General features: G+C 39.1%; 1 protein-coding gene across 5 annotated transcripts in view; it reads right to left on the bottom strand.

Moving 5' to 3' along the window:
* The window catches only part of maco1b (macoilin 1b), a 97221-nt gene that overhangs the window by 17251 nt on the left and 61095 nt on the right, over positions 1–18875 (bottom strand). For all 5 annotated transcript variants that reach the window (XM_068011355.1, XM_068011357.1, XM_068011354.1 and 2 more), the window contains 6 exons: positions 17551–17729; positions 14031–14532; positions 5147–5305; positions 3304–3486; positions 2114–2234; positions 1343–1517 (listed from right to left, as the gene is read on the bottom strand). In XM_068011355.1, coding sequence (XP_067867456.1) covers positions 1343–1517; positions 2114–2234; positions 3304–3486; positions 5147–5305; positions 14031–14532; positions 17551–17729 — 1319 coding nt within the window. The remainder of the gene's footprint in view (positions 1–1342; positions 1518–2113; positions 2235–3303; positions 3487–5146; positions 5306–14030; positions 14533–17550; positions 17730–18875) is intronic.

The raw sequence follows: 18875 nt of genomic DNA, 5'->3' as shown, positions 1-18875 counted from the left end.
GGGTTCCCTTTGTTCTCACTTCCCACATTCAACGGATCATCCTCCACTATTTCCACCACCTCCAACTAGAGGTGTGCAAAGGAAACCCGACCCAAGTCCGAATGCTGGACCTGGAAGCCCAACCCGACCCATGCTGTCGGATCCCGTCGGGGTCAGGTCGGACAGCAGGCCTTTACCCATGTACTGATGTAAAGGCCTGCCACCGATCCAACCCCGACAGGTCCCGACATGTGCCCAGTTCGGGTCGGGTGGGGTCAGACTTCCGGGTCCGGAATTCAGGCTCACATCGGGTTTCTTTTGCACACCTCTACCTCTAACGTGATGTCAGCACTTAACACATTTTTCCCTCCCCTTTCAACATCCCAAAGGGACTGTTCCATCCATGACACCCAGGTTCAGTCTTCAATCACCCCTAACACTCCACGCTGTCCCAGCGCAGGAGATGCAACAACTACCCTTTTACCGCCTTTCTTTCCACTGTCCTGGGCCTCAATCCTCCAGGTGAAATAGCGATTTTCTTATACTTTCAATTTTGTATACTATATTTTCTGCTCACATTGCATCTCCTCTGCATTGGGGAAACCAATGCAGCTTGGGAACTATTTTGCGAAACACTTCTGTTCAGTCTGCAAGCAGGACCCCAAGCTTCCGGTCACCTGTCATTTTAATTCTCTACCCCACTCCCACTCTGAACATACTGTCCTCAGCCTCCTACACTGTTCCAATGAAGCTCAATCTAAGCTTGAAGAATAGCACCTCATCTTTCATTTAGACACTTTACAGCCTTTGAACTCAACAGGGAGTTCAACAATTTCAGATGATAACCATTGCCTCCAATTTTCAGACAGCATCTGTTGATGATTCTGTTATTCCTATTTACACCTCCTTTAAACTTATCGTTTGTTTCATTGCTTGTTCTATCATCTCCTTCAGCCTTGCACAATCATCCCTTTTGTCATTACATCTCTCCTGTCTTCCACCCTGTCAGAGACCTTCCTTTTTGTTCTCCCCACCGCTGTACTTGCTTAAAATCTATCACAATTTTTTTCCACTTCTGACGCAAGGTCATTAACCTGAAACATTAACTCTTATTCTCTCTCTCCACAGATGATGCCAGACTTGCCGAGCACTTCCAGTATTTTCTGCTTTTATTACCTGCAGACTCAAGTTCTACAATGCCTTTTTTGTTAGTCATCTGACCTTCAACTCATTCAGTAAGCATGTAAACTACTATGATACTGGATCCACTGTAGAAAATGCAAGTAAATTCTGGTTGTATAAATTAAAAATTATTGCACAGTATTTAGAATTAAAGCAAGCAGCTTTCTGATCAGTTTATTACCTTGTGCAATTTCCAGCTGCCGTTTGGCATCCCCTAGTGCAGAGAAGAGATCCAGCTTGATCCGGGTCTCGGCACTCAGGCTATTTTCCAAGTGCTGTGTTTTATCTTGCATGGCTGAAAGTGCCGACATCAATACCTCTGTGTCTTTTTCATTCTCTTTATATTTACGCAGTTCCTTCATATGGGAAAACAATGGACAACTGCTATGAACAAAATATAAGTCACACTTTAAACCCAACATGTTCTACAGACAAAGCTTGCCTTTTCACTTAGGTGTATTCTTTGGTTAAATGCGACTTTTTGAGCACAATTCACTTCCCTCCTCCTCTGAAGCAGGCAAACAATGCTGGTTTTATTTTTTATATATATTATATTTTTATATTATATATATTGTACATTGTACAGACACTAGCAGCCTAATAGCATTTTGATCATGTGGCCATTCTTCACAACTAGATGGTGAGTATTGGCAGACTAATATGATCATGGAAGTATCAGTTTCTTTGGGACGAAAGCAAAATATTGCAGATGCTGGAAATCTGAAATTAAAATAGGGAATGCTGGAAACACTCAAGAGGTCAGGCAGCACCTGTGGAAATACAAACAGAACTAACGTTTCAGATTGATGATGACTATTTCCAGCACCCTCTGCTTCTATTGTTGGGTTTGTTGACAGAGAAAGTGAAAAAAGTTAATTTTACTGGTGGCTAATTGCAATTATATGACTTAGTTATTTCTAGATAGTGATTGGCTATCTGACCACAGACTTACCTGTACTTTCATCTCTAGCTCACGAATCTGGTCTTCTTTGACTTTCATGTCAATTGTTAGTTTCTTACATTCGGTCTCCAGATCTCGAATACGACTTCTTAGAGTTTCTGTACATTCCCCTCTTAAAAATAAAATGGTATTAAAACCTTCATTTCCTGAATTCATATAAATGTAAACCTTTCTGGTTGTTAGGCAATAAAGGGAGTTAATATCTCACATATCTGGGAAATTAAACCCCAGAATTTTTTTGCAGACATGTGTTAGTCACACAGAGTTTAGAACTAAAGAAACATCCAATTCAATCATATTCAATTACCATGTTAGTGAAAAAGCAAGTCATTAATTCCTTTGTAATCAGATCAGATGGTACACCAGAAAATTTGAAAATGGAATAGTTTCAAAAATTTTAGTGTGTGTTGCTCATGTTAAGGGAGGGAACATTTTTCTATTCTTTGAATAGACAAGAGTAATAAAATACTCAGGTCTCAGATACAGAATAGGTTAAATGCACATTAAAGGCTTCTCTCTACCTCATGGTCTTTGTCACATCCTGATCAATGACTGTCTTATTGCAGGAGTATGACAATTCTGGAGACCAGCCATCCACAAAGCACCTAAGTGAGGCTCCAAGTCAATGCTGTTCACTCTTACCCACTAGGACTGGAACTGAGATTAAGGCATTCCTAAACTGTGCATCAAGCACATCAAATCTGCATCCACGTCCCTATCTGTGCTGCTGGAATCAGCCCCTCAGAAGCATGCAAAGACAGCTTTATTGAACTCTTCCACTCCACTAAAGAAAAATACCTGACTTCTGCATCTCATATCCCCACAGCATGAAGTCAACAGACTAGGGAACTACTGGTCAGTATCACAACATATAGGAGCCATTATACTGCCCTTTCAACCCAGCCGTGTGACACTTGTCACCAAATATCCAATGTGTGTTTTTTTTTTAAAAAGCTATTTACAATGTTTCTACTTGAATAATAATTAAAATGTACAAAATAAAATCACATAGTAATTGTTTAAAGTGGCACAAAAACTGGTAGAATAATCATACCGTTGTAAAATACTCATGCAAGCAGCAGGCTGTCAAAAGTAGATTTATAGTGATGCATATTAATCATGTTATCAGGTCTAAATAAAGATTCTATGTATTTATTTGACAACAACTTTACTGTTACTACCTTGTGGCTGCAGCAAGTGCCACCGCTCGAGCTGCAGTTGCCTCCTCCAGCTTCTTTTTCTTCTTCTCTTCCATCAACTGTTTTTCAAGATATGTCTTTGCCTCTTGCTCTGCTTTGAGTTTCTTCTCTAATTGGCTTATAGTTTGTTTGTCCTTCTGTTTGGCTTGCACAGCAGTATGTAATCTGGTGAAAATAAAACTTATAATGAGACTTCACACTGTAGACAAACCCAGAAACAATATGAAGTAAAGTCCAATTTTAAAAAGTCAGCACTGTTCCAACCAAATTCTGCTTAGGTTTTGCACTGAAAACAGAATCGCCAGAGGTTTGACTCCCTACCACTTAGAGCCACATTGTCAAACTTTGATTTTCAACTGTCAACAGGGTTTATTATTCCAACATCTGGATATAGTTTTGTTTCATAAATGTGATCTTCAGTTTTCTCAATTTATGCAAACAGATCATCATTATTGTCCTGCCTGTAAGTTGACAAGCCAAAGGGAATTTTTTTTTATTCGTCTGTGGGATGTGGGCGTCGCTGGCTAAGCCAGCGTTTATTGCCCATCCCTAATTGCCCTGGAGAAGGTGGTGGTGAGCTGCCTTCTTGAACCGCTGCAGTCCTTGGGTGTAGGTACACCAACAGTGCTGTTAGGAAGGGAGTTGACCCAGCGACTGTGAAAGAACAGTGATATAGTTCCAAGTCGGAATGGTGTGTGGCTTGGAGGGTAAGATTACAGGTGGTGGTGTTCCCATGGATCTGCTGCCCTTGTCCTTCTAGCTGGTAGAGGCTGTGGGTTTGGAAGGTGCTGTTGAAGCAACATTGGTGAGTTGCTGCAGTGCATCTTGTAGATGGTCCAAACTGCTGCCACTGTACATCAGTGGTGAAGGGAGTGAATGTTGAAGGTAGTAGATGGGGTTCCAATCAAGTGGGCTGCTTTGTCTTGGATGGTGTCGAGCTTCTTGAGTGTTGTTGGCGCTGCACTCATCCAGGCAAATGGAGACTATTCCATCACATTCCTGACTTGTGCCTTGTAGATGGCTTTGGGGAGACAGGTGGTGAGTTACTCGCCACAGAATTCCTAGTCTCTGACCTGCTCTTGTAGCCACAGCATTTATGTGGCTGTTCAATGGTAACCACCCCCCCACCCACCCCCCAAGATGTTGACAGTGGAGGATTCAACAATGGTAATGCCATTGAACACCAAGGAGAGCTGGTCATTGCCTGGCACATGTGTGGCGTGCATGTTACTTGCCACTTATCAGCCCAACCCTGAATGTTGTCCAGATCTTGCTGCGTCTGGACGTGGGCTGCTTCAGTATGAGAAGTCACGAATGGTGAACATGGCGCAATCATCGGCCAACATCCCCACTTCTGACCTTATGATGGAGGGAAGGTCATTAATGAAGCAGCTGAAGATGATTGGGCCTAGTACACTACCCTGAGAAACTCCTGCAGTGATATCCTGGAACTGAGATGATTGACCTCCAACAACCACAGCCATCTTCCTTTGTGCTAGGTATGACTCCAACCAGCAAAGAACTTTTCCCCTGATTCCCACTGACTCCAGTTTTGCTGGAGCTCCTAGATGCCATACTGGTCAAATGCTGCCTTGATGTCAAGGGCAGTCACTTTCACCTCACCTCTGGAAATGCTAGACACTTATGAAACTTGCCAAAGACCTAAGCTAACAGAATCCAATTTATGGAATTTAACCTTCTCAAGAATATCTTCAGTGTGTCCTATAGCGCACTTTCCAAAATTTGAACAAAGTTATGGCATCAGTTAATCTGAATATTTCTAAAAAATGCATAACAATTTCACAAAATATCACATATATCTTACTTGTTCTGTAGCAGTTCATTCTCCTGTCGGAGCTGCCCTACTTCTGAACGGATACTACGTTCAGTGCTGGTCAGTGAGTTGATCTGACTGCGCAGTTCTTGCTCACACTGTCTGCTTGACTGCAAGTCTGCCTTCAGCTTCTTAATGTCCTGTTCCAGCCTGAAGAAAGCAAAATCATCAGTTCAAAACTTCTGTAGTGTTGCTTGTAATGATTTAAGCTCAACAAGCTTCCTTGTGGAGTGCTAATTATGTTCTTTTGAGTTAAAAAGCGGCGGGACCAGCAATTGTGAAATCAGTTGGCTTGCAGTCCCCACAGTGAGTGTGTGTCTGTGGACATTTCAGATCTCTGCTTCTGCAGCATGCTACTCCAGCTGCAGAATGCTCCACTAGTCATGAAGCAAAAATAGAATGGGTCCTTGGGTGAGCTCAAGCCACTTTATAGCATCCACCACTTTACAAAGATTTCTGGGGTCAACTGTCAAAACTGAAGGATAAAATGGTGTGACTTTGTCTTGGTTGATATCAGTCTTTGAAATCTAATTTGCTGGTGTTGACCATATGATTAGCAATGATCATGAATCTTGGAGACACTTAATAAAAAAAAACTCTTTTACAGACAGTATTTTAAGTATACACATTCACAAAGCAGGAAAAAAAGCTCAAACAATTTGTAACAATGAACTGTCAACATAAACTACATCAACCATGATTTATCTTAACATTTTACTATAATAAAAAGGTACTATTTAACTGCAAGTTGTTGTTGTTGTTAGATGTTTAAAGTTCCAAGAAAGTATCCTGTACATTGAATCAGAACTTCAGAAAGTTTATCCTAATAAAAAAAACACAAGAGAAACATTTTCCACTTGCCAGGTATCAGCCAATAACTGCTTTGGATTATGTGCATTCAATTGTCTATAATTAGTAATAAACAGGCAAAACACCTCATGATTAGCACAAAAATAACCTAAAAAATTATGTTCCCCAATTCTAGGGCCAATTATTGTATGTGTATTTGTAAGTGTAGCTAACACAATAAATGCAAGGCATACATTTTGTATTGGAAGTACTTACCTGTAATTTTCATTTTGATAAATAATTCTGTTTTCTGAGTTCTGAATATTTCTCATTTTGTTACATAGTTTGTCCATTTTACCCTATCTCTTGCTTTCCAATCTTACCCTTTTTAAAAAAGTGATCTTTACTTCTCTATGGCAGGATATAGTTTCAAAGCAACAGTCAAACAGCTGTGCTTGTACTCAACTGCTCGAATCCATTTCCCAAGCAACCTACAACTTGTCAGGCCAAACTATATTCACTCCCAAGTATCAGAGGTGACAGGACAGTTTGCCGATTCAGGATGCCATCCATTTCCTCAGAAAAGCGAGTATTACATTTACTTGGCTTTAAAAGGAACCAGTCAGCTTCAAATAACCATTTAACACAAGTACATTGCCAGCATCAATTCATTTCCATCACTTCAAATACACTGTAAATGTTTTTTGCCGTTTCACACTTATTTTCTATCTATACAATACTCAGCTCTCATGTGCTGCTATAAAACAAGTAAATTTAGAATATTTGCCATCAATGAAATCCAAAGTTTTGGTTGGTTCTTCTGATGCTGGCTTTTTTTTTTAAATATAAGAAAGTGAATTCCTACTGCTATAATGCTATTGGGTTCCACTGATGAACCCGCTGCTGCAGGCACACCACCACACTCACGTTCAAGCAGTTTTTCTGTGGCCTAGCTGGGGCTTTGCTCATCTTGTCATGAGTCCAGAACAAGTATAATCTTTAAAAAACTGCACATAAACATGAACATATATAGTTTATTGTTGTTATTTGCTCCTTTTAGATCCACAGCAAGATAAAGTCAGACATGTATGGCAAACATACCAATAATCAAAATGTCTCAACAAAATGCAGTACAAGGAAAAGAAATGCTTGCAGCACCCTTCCAGTTCCAGCGATAAAAGCCATTAAACACTACATGTTTGGGGTGTTTTCTCATTCCAGCAAAAAGCAGAAAAATTGTTCCGCTAATGGTATGGGGAGGAACTGAAGGATCAGTGATTGAAGCTCATGGCATCCACTTTTTAGTCATTGCTTTTCCTACTTACTCATAAAACCACCTAAACATAAATCAGGCAGTTTTGCCAATAGGAGAGTGAAAAGATAATTGTAGAGACACATTTTGGAAAATGTCTCTATACAATAAATTAATGCACGAGCAGCAATGGATTTTACTGTAGAGATTCTTCAGCAGCCTTTTTTCATAGAAAAATTACACACTGCTTGTTGGAACAGAACAGAAATGTAGGAGTTTGTTGTGATAACAGCCCCCAATGATCAGGGAACACCTCTCTGCTTAATCACTAGTAAAACCCGTAATTGGGTTTAAAGGAATTTCTCTTCAGCATTATTCTGACGATACAAATTTTGTTCGACACAAGTAAATTTTCAGCAGTATGCTGTTGAGCAAATTGTTGCCAAGCTGATAATAGTGCCTCACATTTCACAACTTTCTACCCAATCCAGTTTCCCATGCAAGTATGTGACAATTGTCTTTTCCAAGACAGGATAGTTACATTCTTCTGACAGATTATAGTATATTTTTCTTTCCACAAAACACGATGACATTAGTTTTTGAGTACCAGTTAGCACTAATCAGTCATCAATGCCAGAACTTCAGGCTGCACTTTCATCGTTGAATGTAGTAAAATAGGAAGAAATGCAGAAGCAGAGAACTGATGATATGACAAGTGAAGAACTGAAGCTGCAACATTATTGACATTGGTGTTGTATTTTTCATATATTTCAATAGATCTGACATTTTGCAGCACCTTTTATACAGGTCATGCCATAAATATATTAGTTACCCCATAAAAGTCATGAAATAAGTCTTCTCGATTGGAAGTACTTGGCCTCCCTTTGCTATTGTCCTCTGATATCAAGATCAAGAACTTCCCATATAGGAAATCATAGACAAGAATGCACATCACATCACTCAGAGATGCAACATATTGGCATACAAACTGCTATCAATGCGCCCGGTGCATTCCATTTCAAAACAGATCCAACCCAAATGTAAGCAATTCTCCCAGCTTGAGACAATAAAACCTACATCGCCATCATATCTGATTCTGTTCTTTTAAATTCTGAATTATAAATATTTAATCCTTAGTCTTGAAAAGGTGATAAATGAGGGAAGCACCTATAGGCATAAAAGATACCAATAAAATGTAAAAGGTTAATCAGAGGACTATTTCTATTTAACCCACAACTGTAGCACAAGACAACACTGTTACAGCTTCCCTCTTCAAGAGCCACTTTAAATCCCAACTCTTGATAATCCTTCACATCACCATTTTAATGGCTGCACTGTTTTTCCTTAAGTGCAAGCAATTGCTATCAATAGAGTGAACACTCCTCAGAAATCTACTTACTGCTAAATTTTATTTTGTGTAATCAGAATTTTTCAATTTTTGAGGGCAGCTACTTAGGTGATACAGGGAGATCTGTAATCATTGATAATAAGAGCAACAAAGGTAGTTAACATCTTAAAGGCTCTTTTGAAAAGTGAAGCATATCTTGGACTGGCTCACTGATGAGGATCTTGGTCAATGAGTATGCAAAGCAACCACTAAACACCTTTCAATGGTTACAAAGCTGATTGACTGGATAGGTAAGGATTAGGAAGGCAAATGGGCCCATCTTGGTTCATCCATCAGAAAGATCTTAAAGTTGCCCCCATTTCAGCATCCAATTTTTCTTGAAGTTCCAGGGTCAATTCTTCCTGGAAATCAATTCCATATATTGACTACGCAGCGTAAAGAACTTCCTGACATCAGTCTTCAATTTATATTTTTCGAGTTTGAAGCCACACCCCATTATCTTGCTCTAGAAATTTAACTTAAATTCTGGATTTATTCTTTTCTATTCCTTTAACTATATAGCTCTATAAGATCACATCTCAGACACTTCCTTTCCAGGCTGAAAAGCCCAACTTTGTCCAGGGGGTTCCTTATAACTTAGAGCTTTGGCACAGGGGATCAGCCTTGCGACGCACTTCTGACTAGGTGCAGTACTTGAATGTCTCCCTTGTTTACTAATTCATCAGCATTTTCAGGACACTGATGCCAGTTTCCTTTTACAGAGCACTTAACTGACAGTAACCACCTAAACACCAAATCTCAATGTACCAAATTATTTTAATTCACTACCATGATGGAAAATGAGAAGTTATCGTGTACAAGTGCAATTTAAATGCAAGGAACACTTTAGGAAGTGTTTTTAAAATTCGGCTCATTAAATACAAGCCCTGATGTCTAACCTGCCCCGAAGACAGTGTTCATCTTTCTACAGACATGGATAGCCAAGCAGACAATTACAACAATAAAGCACAAGTCATTTATAAAATCAATTAAGTGTACTGTATAAACCCTTAACCATTTGAACAAATAGGAACATTTTGCACATCACAAACATCAGTAGAGAACTAACTCAGCCCACATTCTTCCACAAAAATCTACCATTCCAGCAGCTGATGCTTTCTCGGCGACTTAATCTTTTGCCCTTTCTACTCTACCTGGAATACTACTGATGGTATTAATCTCTCGTTGCGCGAAGTGCTTCCTCACATCAGTCCTGAACATACCAGTTTGTATCCATGTCCTCTTTTCTTGCAGTTATGGTTGAAATTGAAACAAAGCTCCAGATTAACCTTTTCTACCACTTACTATTTCAGCAAGAAAAAAACTTGCATTTATGTAGCACCTTTCAGGCTATCCCAAGGTGCTTCACAGCCAATGAATTTATTTTAAAAAGTAGTCACTGTTTTGCAAGCAAACACTGTAGTCAATCTGTTCATAGCAAGGTCCCAAAGAGCAAATAACCAGTTAATGTTTTGATGATGGTGGTCAAGGAAAGGCAGAAGATGGAAGAACTGGTCTTCCCTGAAGGTTATGAAATCCTTTACATTTACTTGAAACAGCCTTGGTTTAATTTCTCATCCACAAGACAGCACCTCTGTTTATGCAGCACTGTGCTGTTTAAATTATATACTCAAGCCATTATAAATCTCTACAGCCTGTCATCTTATTTGTCTCCTTTCAAGGGTTAACAGTCAGTCCTCCAACACCAATGAATCAATGTACTGGCCCTAATCCACATTAATGTTTTGCACGTCTCAGGACTCTAGATGCGGCCTGATCAAGAGTGCTATACAGCTTAGTACATTGGCTTCAGACCTCACTGATTCTGCAATATGCTTTATTCCACCGAATTGAAAGTTGTGTAACCTGAATTATCTGTTAATGTGAATTTTGAGCAAAACATGCATTCTACTCTTTTATTTAGATATCTTAAATCAAATTATTGTAAAATCTAATACAAAAGCAAAATACTGTGGATGCTGGAAATCTGAAATAAAAACAGAAAATGCTGAAAATACTCAGGAAGTCAGGCAGCATCTGTGGAACGAGAAACAGAGTTATCACTTCAGGTTGATGATGAAAGGTCATCGACCTGAAAAAATTAACTCTGTTTCTCTCTCCACAGATGCTGCTTGACCTGAGTAATACCAGCATTTTCTGTTTTTATTATTGAAAAACTTAATTTTATTTCTAGCAATGACTTTGAATTAAAAGAACACAAGAAATAGGAGCAGGACCATGTGGCACATCGAGACTGCTCCGCCACTCAATACCATCATGGCTGATCTTGTAGTTATATTACATCTACTGGTTCCCCTTTACCCTACTAGTCACATCCTCCAAAAACTCTCATTTGTCAAACAGGATTCCCCTTTAGTAAAGCTATGTTGACTTGTTCTAACTATACTGTGCTTTTCTAAGCGCAGTTCCTTAATAATAGATTCCAGCATTTTCCCAACGACTGATGTTAGGCTAACTGGCCTGTAGTTCACCGTTTTCTCTTTCCCTCTTTTCTTGAAAAGCACTGTAACTTTTCCCAACTTCCAATCTGATGGGACCGTTCCTTAATGCAAGGAATTTTGGAAAATCATAGCTAGCGCATCCACCACCTCTGCAGCCATCTCTTTTAGAACCCTAGGGTGCAGGCCATCAGCTCCCAGAGATCTGTCGGATTTTAGTCCCTTAACTTTCTCCAATACTTTTTGTCTGCTGATATTAATTTCCTCACTCTTTTTAGCCCCTCGATTACAGTCTATTTCTGGGATGACTGTATAGGGTCAACATTTGGTTTGATGAATAGTCCTAGTTAATTCTAAATCTTGCAATGAAAAAATATGTACCACAATTTTCCTTCTAAAGCGAAACACTTGCATTTATCTCTATTGAATTTCACATCCATAATTCTGACCACTTGCAAATTCTGTCTATATCCTTGTGTAGTTCCTGGTCTACTTCTTTAGAATGGATTGCAACTTCCTCTCAAGTTTAGTTCAATCTGCAAATGTGACAAAACTATTATGTTTTAATGTAGACTGTTTATACATAGAGCAGGAGCAGTACAGGTTCCAGCACTGATCCACAACACCCTGACAAGGAGTATCTGCTGGTTCTTCCCCTTCAGCCAATTCCTTTCGCCCCTCTAAATTGTGTCTATCATATCCATTGCAGTAGCCTTTCATGTGAAACTTTATCAAAGGCTTTCTGGAAGTCTAGATGCACTGCATCATAGGGCTTTCCAACATCCACTTGGGATGTCACTTAAAAAAAAAAAGGGGTCAGCCAGGCATGGGTTAAAATCCTGGAACTCCCTTCCTAACAGCACTGTGGGTGTACCTACCCCACATAGACTGCAGCGGTTCATAGCGGCAGCTCACCATCACCTTCTCAAGGGCAATTAGGGTTGGCCAATAAATGCTGTCCTAGCCAGTGACGCCCACATCCCAGGAATGAATTTAAAAATAATCTTCCCTTTCTCAAAGCAAGTCGTCATCAAATGCTACAACAATGGAAATGTGGCAAATTAGCTATGTAAAAATGCAGCACAGCGTAACTATTTTGTAAAGTCTCTATCCAAATATGCCTCATGATTCTACTTACCTTTCAAACAGCCTCACAAACACAGAGGCATGCACTAGCCCCAGTTTATTAACTCGTTATCCTTTGGTTTGCTCCTTTCTTAAGAGCTTTGGCATAGGAAATTTATACCCTCCTTAAATCTCCAATCATGTATACTCTCTCTTGCATACACTTCTGCATATGGAAAATGCTTCCCTCATCCTTTTACTGCTCTTGCTCATTACTTTGCCACTTTGGCAGGTTTAGTCTATTCTTCATGTTTTCAAATGTGAAGAATGAAAAGCTATTTGATTTCTGGAAATATATCTTAAAAAGGTGCCAAACGTCTGAGAAATTACAAGGATAAACAGAAATACAACAACAACGAAAACTTTTACATGGCTGGCAATCCATCCCCTTTGTAATTCTTCGTTTTATCTATTTGCATGGTTCATCCAAAAATATAAAAGCAGTAACCAGGTATGATTAGCACTGGTACCTAATTAACTCTAAAGTCAAAATGTATTGGGTAAATTTCCAATTCAGTAACTTTGCACTCAATTTCTAATCTCCAAGCACAAAAAAGGGACAAAGAAATAACTGCTGCATTTCAACATCCACTAGTTGGAGTTAATTATATATATTAAACAACTTTTTAAAAGCTGAAACACCCCTTTTCATCATGGAAGAAATCTAATGCAATTTAACAAGCAGCAGTGTTTTATACTTCCTACAAAAACTTTTCACATAGTTTTGAAATGGACAGAAAAGAACTAGGACCATAATTCATCTGGAAACCGGTCTGCGGCCTGGCCTTTACTTGATCAGTTCAGGAATAAAATATAAAAGAAAGCAGGAGAGCCAATTGCCCTCACCTCCGACAAATTTCCTTCTCAACACATCGGCATGCTATGCACATACTTAAATAAAGCAGCTGGCAAGCATTTCTTTAACAGTACCAAGGCTTAATCCCTGATTAAAGTCCTCAGAATACAGGTTCTAAACTCAAGGGACAGAGTAATAGCAAAATATGAAATTGCTCAACAGGTCCAACTGCACAGCACCTTCAACAACTTTGCATCGATATCAGCTTTTGAGCTGTTGAAACTATTTCACACAGCAGCAGCTATTTTGATTTTGCACAATACATACAGCTATTTCAAATTAAGAAGTGTGGACACAGAAATTTGTTTGCTCTGGGGTCAGTACAGAGCAAAAATAATACCTCTCATTTCTATTTCCTACATTAAACCCCAAAGCAAGTGTCAGTAAAAAATTGTGTCTAACAGCTGCATATATTACTTCATGTTACCGTCAAGAATATCAATTTCCTATCCAAACTTAAATTTGATAACCGTTATTAGCTCAAAACTCTCCTGCTAAATAAAAATATACCTGGAAGAAATACAACTTTGACCAGTTTACACAACAGTTTCTCACCAAGATGTTTCTGCAATGATCAAAATATTGCCAAAGTACTTGCATATCTCAGTTGTGATGGATAAGATTCAAGATCACACAAGAGGCATACAAATAACAAAAAATATATGCAAGATTTAGCTCAAAGTTACAGAGCAATGATACAAATTCCTAAAACAGTAGACAATTTCTTATAATGTATACGTGTTGGACACATACCAAAAATGGCAAAGTCAGTTTAGTAGTAGCAGTCACTCAAAGTTACTTGATGGATGTCAAAAATTACATGCAACTCTCTTGCTCACCCTAGTTATAAGTTGAGTTATTTTGTGCTACTTCACAGCAGTACTCAGGTAATTCTCTAAGTTTATATACAACTGTAGGTGACACTGTTCTGTGACAAGGTGAGACTCATTTCCTCCCAGTCATGCAAGACCAAAAAAAAGTTTGCAATTATAATAAAAATATATTACCGTAATAATGTATCTGGCTTGCTGAGCTGGTTGTTAGGTATACAGTTTTCCATTATTTCCTTGTGTGTACTCATGCTCTTGCTAGTGCATCTTTGCTTCTTTTCATTCTTAGCAGATGAAGAAGGGATGCTGCCATTGGACGTGCAGTGACTTCTGGGTGAAGAATTTATTCCCCCAGTAGCGTTCTTGTAATTCTTTGAAGCAGCTGTAAACGAGTCCTCTTTTAATAGGTTTTCTGTGCTCCCTACAAGCTCATTATTCAATCTTTTATTGATATGATTTTCCATGTACTCAATTTCTTGTATTTTTGAGTCTACTGGCTGTAAAATATTATTGTTAATCCCAAGGTTCGGTTTTTTGGCTTCTTTGTCCTTCTCTTTCACTTTTTCTTTGTATTCTAGTTCTGGTAAAGCTGTTGTCAATTTTCTACCTGCTGGAACTCCTCCATTGTGTTGAGGGAGATGTGTAGAATCCATATCTGTGATCCCTTTGGCTGTAGCAGCTGGGAGAAAATTAACAAAATAATTAGCGTTCAGAGAGAAAAGCAAGTTTATACAAGACCTGAACTATCAGTCCAATAAGTGAAGCATTACGCATTTTTGAATCCTTATGTACCAACAGAACATTTAAAATGCTTAAAATGGTATATATGAAACAAGATACAGGCAGGATCATAACAGACATTATCAAATAAATATACCTTTATGTTAAAAACATTTTCTTTTTATCATTACTAATTTTTTAAAACACTAATCAGAATAAAGGTAAACTACTGCACTTAAAAGTATGTTCAATAAGAAGTACTTATGTAACAAGGTCATCTTGTTGGGCCAGAGTAGGGGCCTTGCATCTCACCCACAATGGAGTTACCTGGGTGTGTTTTTTTTTATATAAATGTCAACACTGGGAACAAGTCAAAAATATGCTCCATTCCGCAACCCCAATATCCCTCATTTTGCTGATTACTATTCTTTACCAGCCTCAGTTTAACATCTCATTCAAAAGATAATACCCTCAAAACTGTAGCACTCCTTCAGCAGCACACTGAAGTGTCAGCCTAAATTAAATGCTCAAGACTGGAGTGGGGCTTAAACCCACAACCTTCTGACTCCGAGGCAACAGTGGAACCATTAAGCAAGTCTAGGAACACAAGTACAGGGGTAAATCAAGTACAGGAGTAAATAATTCAACCCCTTGAGCCTGATCAGTTAGATCATGGGTGATCTGCATCTCAACTCCATTTACCCATCTGTGCTCCATATTCTTCAATATCCTGACCCATCAAAAATCTATCCACCTTAATCTTGAAAGCCCTAGACTCCACAACTTCTTGGGGGTGGAGGTGGGAGGAAAGAGTTCCAGATTTCTATTATCCTCTGTATGGAAAAACGGTACCTGATCTTGATCACAAATGGACTGGTTCTAATTTCATATCCCCCTATTCTAGATTCCCCCATAAGAGGAAATAATTTATCTGTATCTATCCTACAATCTCCTTTTAACATTTTGAACACCTTGATTAAATCATCCCTCGATCTTCTATGCTCAGGGGAATACAAGCCAAGTTTATGCAACCTGTCCTCATAATTTAAAATCCTAAGCACCAGTGTCATTCTGGTGAATCTGCACTTCTTTTTCTTCTTTTCTTTTGGGCCTCCTTATCTCGAGAGACAATGGATACGCGCCTGGAGGTGGTCAGTGGTTTGTGAAGCAGCGCCTGGAGTGGCTATAAAGGCCAATTCTGGAGTGACAGGCTCTTCCACAGGTGCTGCAGAGAAATTTATTTGTTGGGGCTGTTGCACAGTTGGCTCTCCCCTTGCGCCTCTGTCTTTTTTCCTGCCAACTACTAAGTCTCTTCGACTCGCCACAATTTAGCCCTGTCTTTATGGCTGCCCGCCAGCTCTGGCGAATGCTGGCAACTGACTCCCACGACTTGTGATCAATGTCACACGATTTCATGTCGCGTTTGCAGACGTCTTTATAACGGAGACATGGACGGCCGGTGGGTCTGATACCAGTGGCGAGCTCGCTGTACAATGTGTCTTTGGGGATCCTGCCATCTTCCATGCGGCTCACATGGCCAAGCCATCTCAAGCGCCGCTGACTCAGTAGTGTGTATAAGCTGGGGATGTTGGCCGCTTCAAGGACTTCTGTGTTGGAGATATAGTCCTGCCACCTGATGCCAAGTATTCTCCGAAGGCAGCCCCCCTACATTGACAGCGCACAGTTGGAACGCAATTCCCCAACACCTGCTTAGAAATGGGTTTGACATTTTCCTGCCGTAGGAAAAGAATTCCAAGCTATTCTTCACTCCATTCATGTAAAATATGAAAGCTCTGTGAATGACAGAATGGTATTTTCTTTCACCATAACTGATAAAATTCAGGAATCAGACATGAAGTGAAACAGATACAACTGAGGAAAAAAAAGTGACGGGCATAATCTAATAACTAGCTTATGCCCTAATCAAACAAGGTACAGTGGATCTGGAACTACACAGTTCATTAATCCTTATGCTAAGATAACTAGTGGTATAATGACAGTTTTAAGTACACAAACCTGCAAGTCAATGGCTCTGGCTACACTTTTCTCAAGAATCAGAACATAATAGGGTGTTCTCAAACCAAATTACTCAGCTAAAGCAGGTGCTATCGAAGATGAGTAATCGTAAAACCCCAAGAAACCCAGAGTTCCTGGTTTAGTGCCCTTTGCTGCTAAACAGCAACAATTATCAAATCCTATGGAATTATTGCTCTGGTCTCAATAATGTGGGAGAAACCTCTTTCATTAAATATTGAAATCCTTTACTGCGAAGAACTGCAACAACTTTGGAAATTCCTTTTGACTTGGGTGGTTCTCTCAAAAGACAAAGTATCATTTGGAGTCTAAGTGACACATTGAACCCTTGAATAGTGTTAGCAAATCTTGTCTTCACCACATTCAGAACGATCAATAGATGCTTCAGCAGGCAATTTAAAAATATTACCAAACTTCATTGGACTACCCCAAGAATACTTCTTCCAAAGAAACAGATTCTGAATTAAATGCACTAGAGGATGTCAAATCAAAGGAGCCTGAAAGAGAAAAAGGTGATGGAGAGAAGGACTGGTGCAGGACAGAATATGGGTTCAAGAGTTTTGGACAAGTTGGAATTTATATAGTTTAACAAATAGGCACACTACTGCTATAGCTGGTGATGGAACAAGGCATCTTTTATTCTGATCCCTCACTGGTCACCGAGCCTCATTACTTGCGCCCTGATATAAAGTGTTAAATTCCAGAAAGGATAATTCTGGAGCCTATCTTTACTCAGTTTCACATTTATTATAGAGTCAAAGGATTACAAGCATGTAGCTCCTGCCTCAAACCCAGTCTTAGTAAGAGTCTCCTCATAAGTGCTCAAGACAGACCCCAGTTAACACCCTCCACCTGCATATAATAAAACAACTGATACAAAATTAATAAAGTGCACACTATTCCAAAGAACTACTGTGTTCATGAGTACTACATAAATTCTTACCTTCTTCGGCTTCCCTCTCTTGCCTCTGCAGCATCTGTTGCTCTGGTGGTAAGGCCTGCTGTAGGAGCTGCATATAGAACTCATTCTCCTTCTGGACTTCCTTCTGCTTTCTTAATCGCATTTTATAGCTTACATAACTTTTGAAGCCAAATCCCAGTGTCACCACAGGATAGCCAATGCTTTATTTGTGAAGAGGAAAAAAAGTCACTCTTAACAGGTAAATTCTTAAATCATGGTCACCAAGCAATTAAAAATTCATCCTTTAGAAGTCAAATTAAAGAAAACGATTTGTATTTGCCAATAAAAATTGTCAGAACAAATTTAATTTCTGTGGTCATTTCAAGTGAAAACATTTGTAAAAAGTATATGTCAAACTTCATAGAATCAAAACTTTAAGTAAAATACACTCTTAACTTCATATCTCATTAGCTCGAAGAATGCTATTTGTTGGAAATTTGGCATTGCTCAAATTGCTCACAGAATTGGATATTAAGCAAGCCTTGGATCCCATGAGGCAATTTTTCCTCATCAAACTTCTCCTCTTACCCCTCCCCATCTAAAAGTGGCAATTTTCGCTGGACGACAAACCCAAGACCTCAACAGTCACCACAGTCAGTCATTTTCACATGCACTTTCCAGCAAGTCAATAGATTGTGTTAAAAGAAGGAACCCTGTCCAGTTTTTGCCGACTCTAGTCTGAAGATGTTGAGGCCAATGGCAATGCCCTCACTATGAATAGCCTGCCTAAGACTGAAGCTGAAACTGCTTTGTCTGTACAGCTCACCATCACATTGTATACCATATTTATTCACTGATCTATCAGATGAAATCTGTCATAAACTTTAACTTTTGAATAAATGAATTGACATTAAAAAAATCAAATCACCGTATTAGAAATTTAAATAGCTCTGGGACAGTTATATTGGTGTTAAAACAACGACAGAGAAATGATCTTCATCACCACTCAGAATCCCCCCAAACTGCAACACTATGGAGTTATAAAATTTACTAACTTAAGACAATTAGTCTAAACTCGCTCTCAGTTATTAATTTCAATTCCTGGTAGTCAGGTTTTCACGATGGTAACCAGACACCTTTGAAAAAAGCCAGTTCATAAAATATAATTAGGACATTAAACAAACTCTCCAGGATAAAAAAAAGGAAACCAGAAAAGGATATTTGGTCCATGAAGCTCAATCCTGCCCATCCAGTAAACCCCATTAGGGACTCTGCCACACTTACTTAATCTCCTCGAATAAAATTCTGTTTAAGTACTCCACAATAACGAGAAACTCAAGTACTATTCATCCCCAAATCTCCACTAT

The sequence above is a fragment of the Heterodontus francisci genome, chromosome 31 (genome assembly GCF_036365525.1).
Source record: "Heterodontus francisci isolate sHetFra1 chromosome 31, sHetFra1.hap1, whole genome shotgun sequence".
In the NCBI taxonomy this organism is placed as follows: Eukaryota; Metazoa; Chordata; class Chondrichthyes; order Heterodontiformes; family Heterodontidae; genus Heterodontus; species Heterodontus francisci.
Note: the sequence above shows the minus strand (reverse complement) of the source record. Positions and strands in the feature narration are given on the sequence as shown.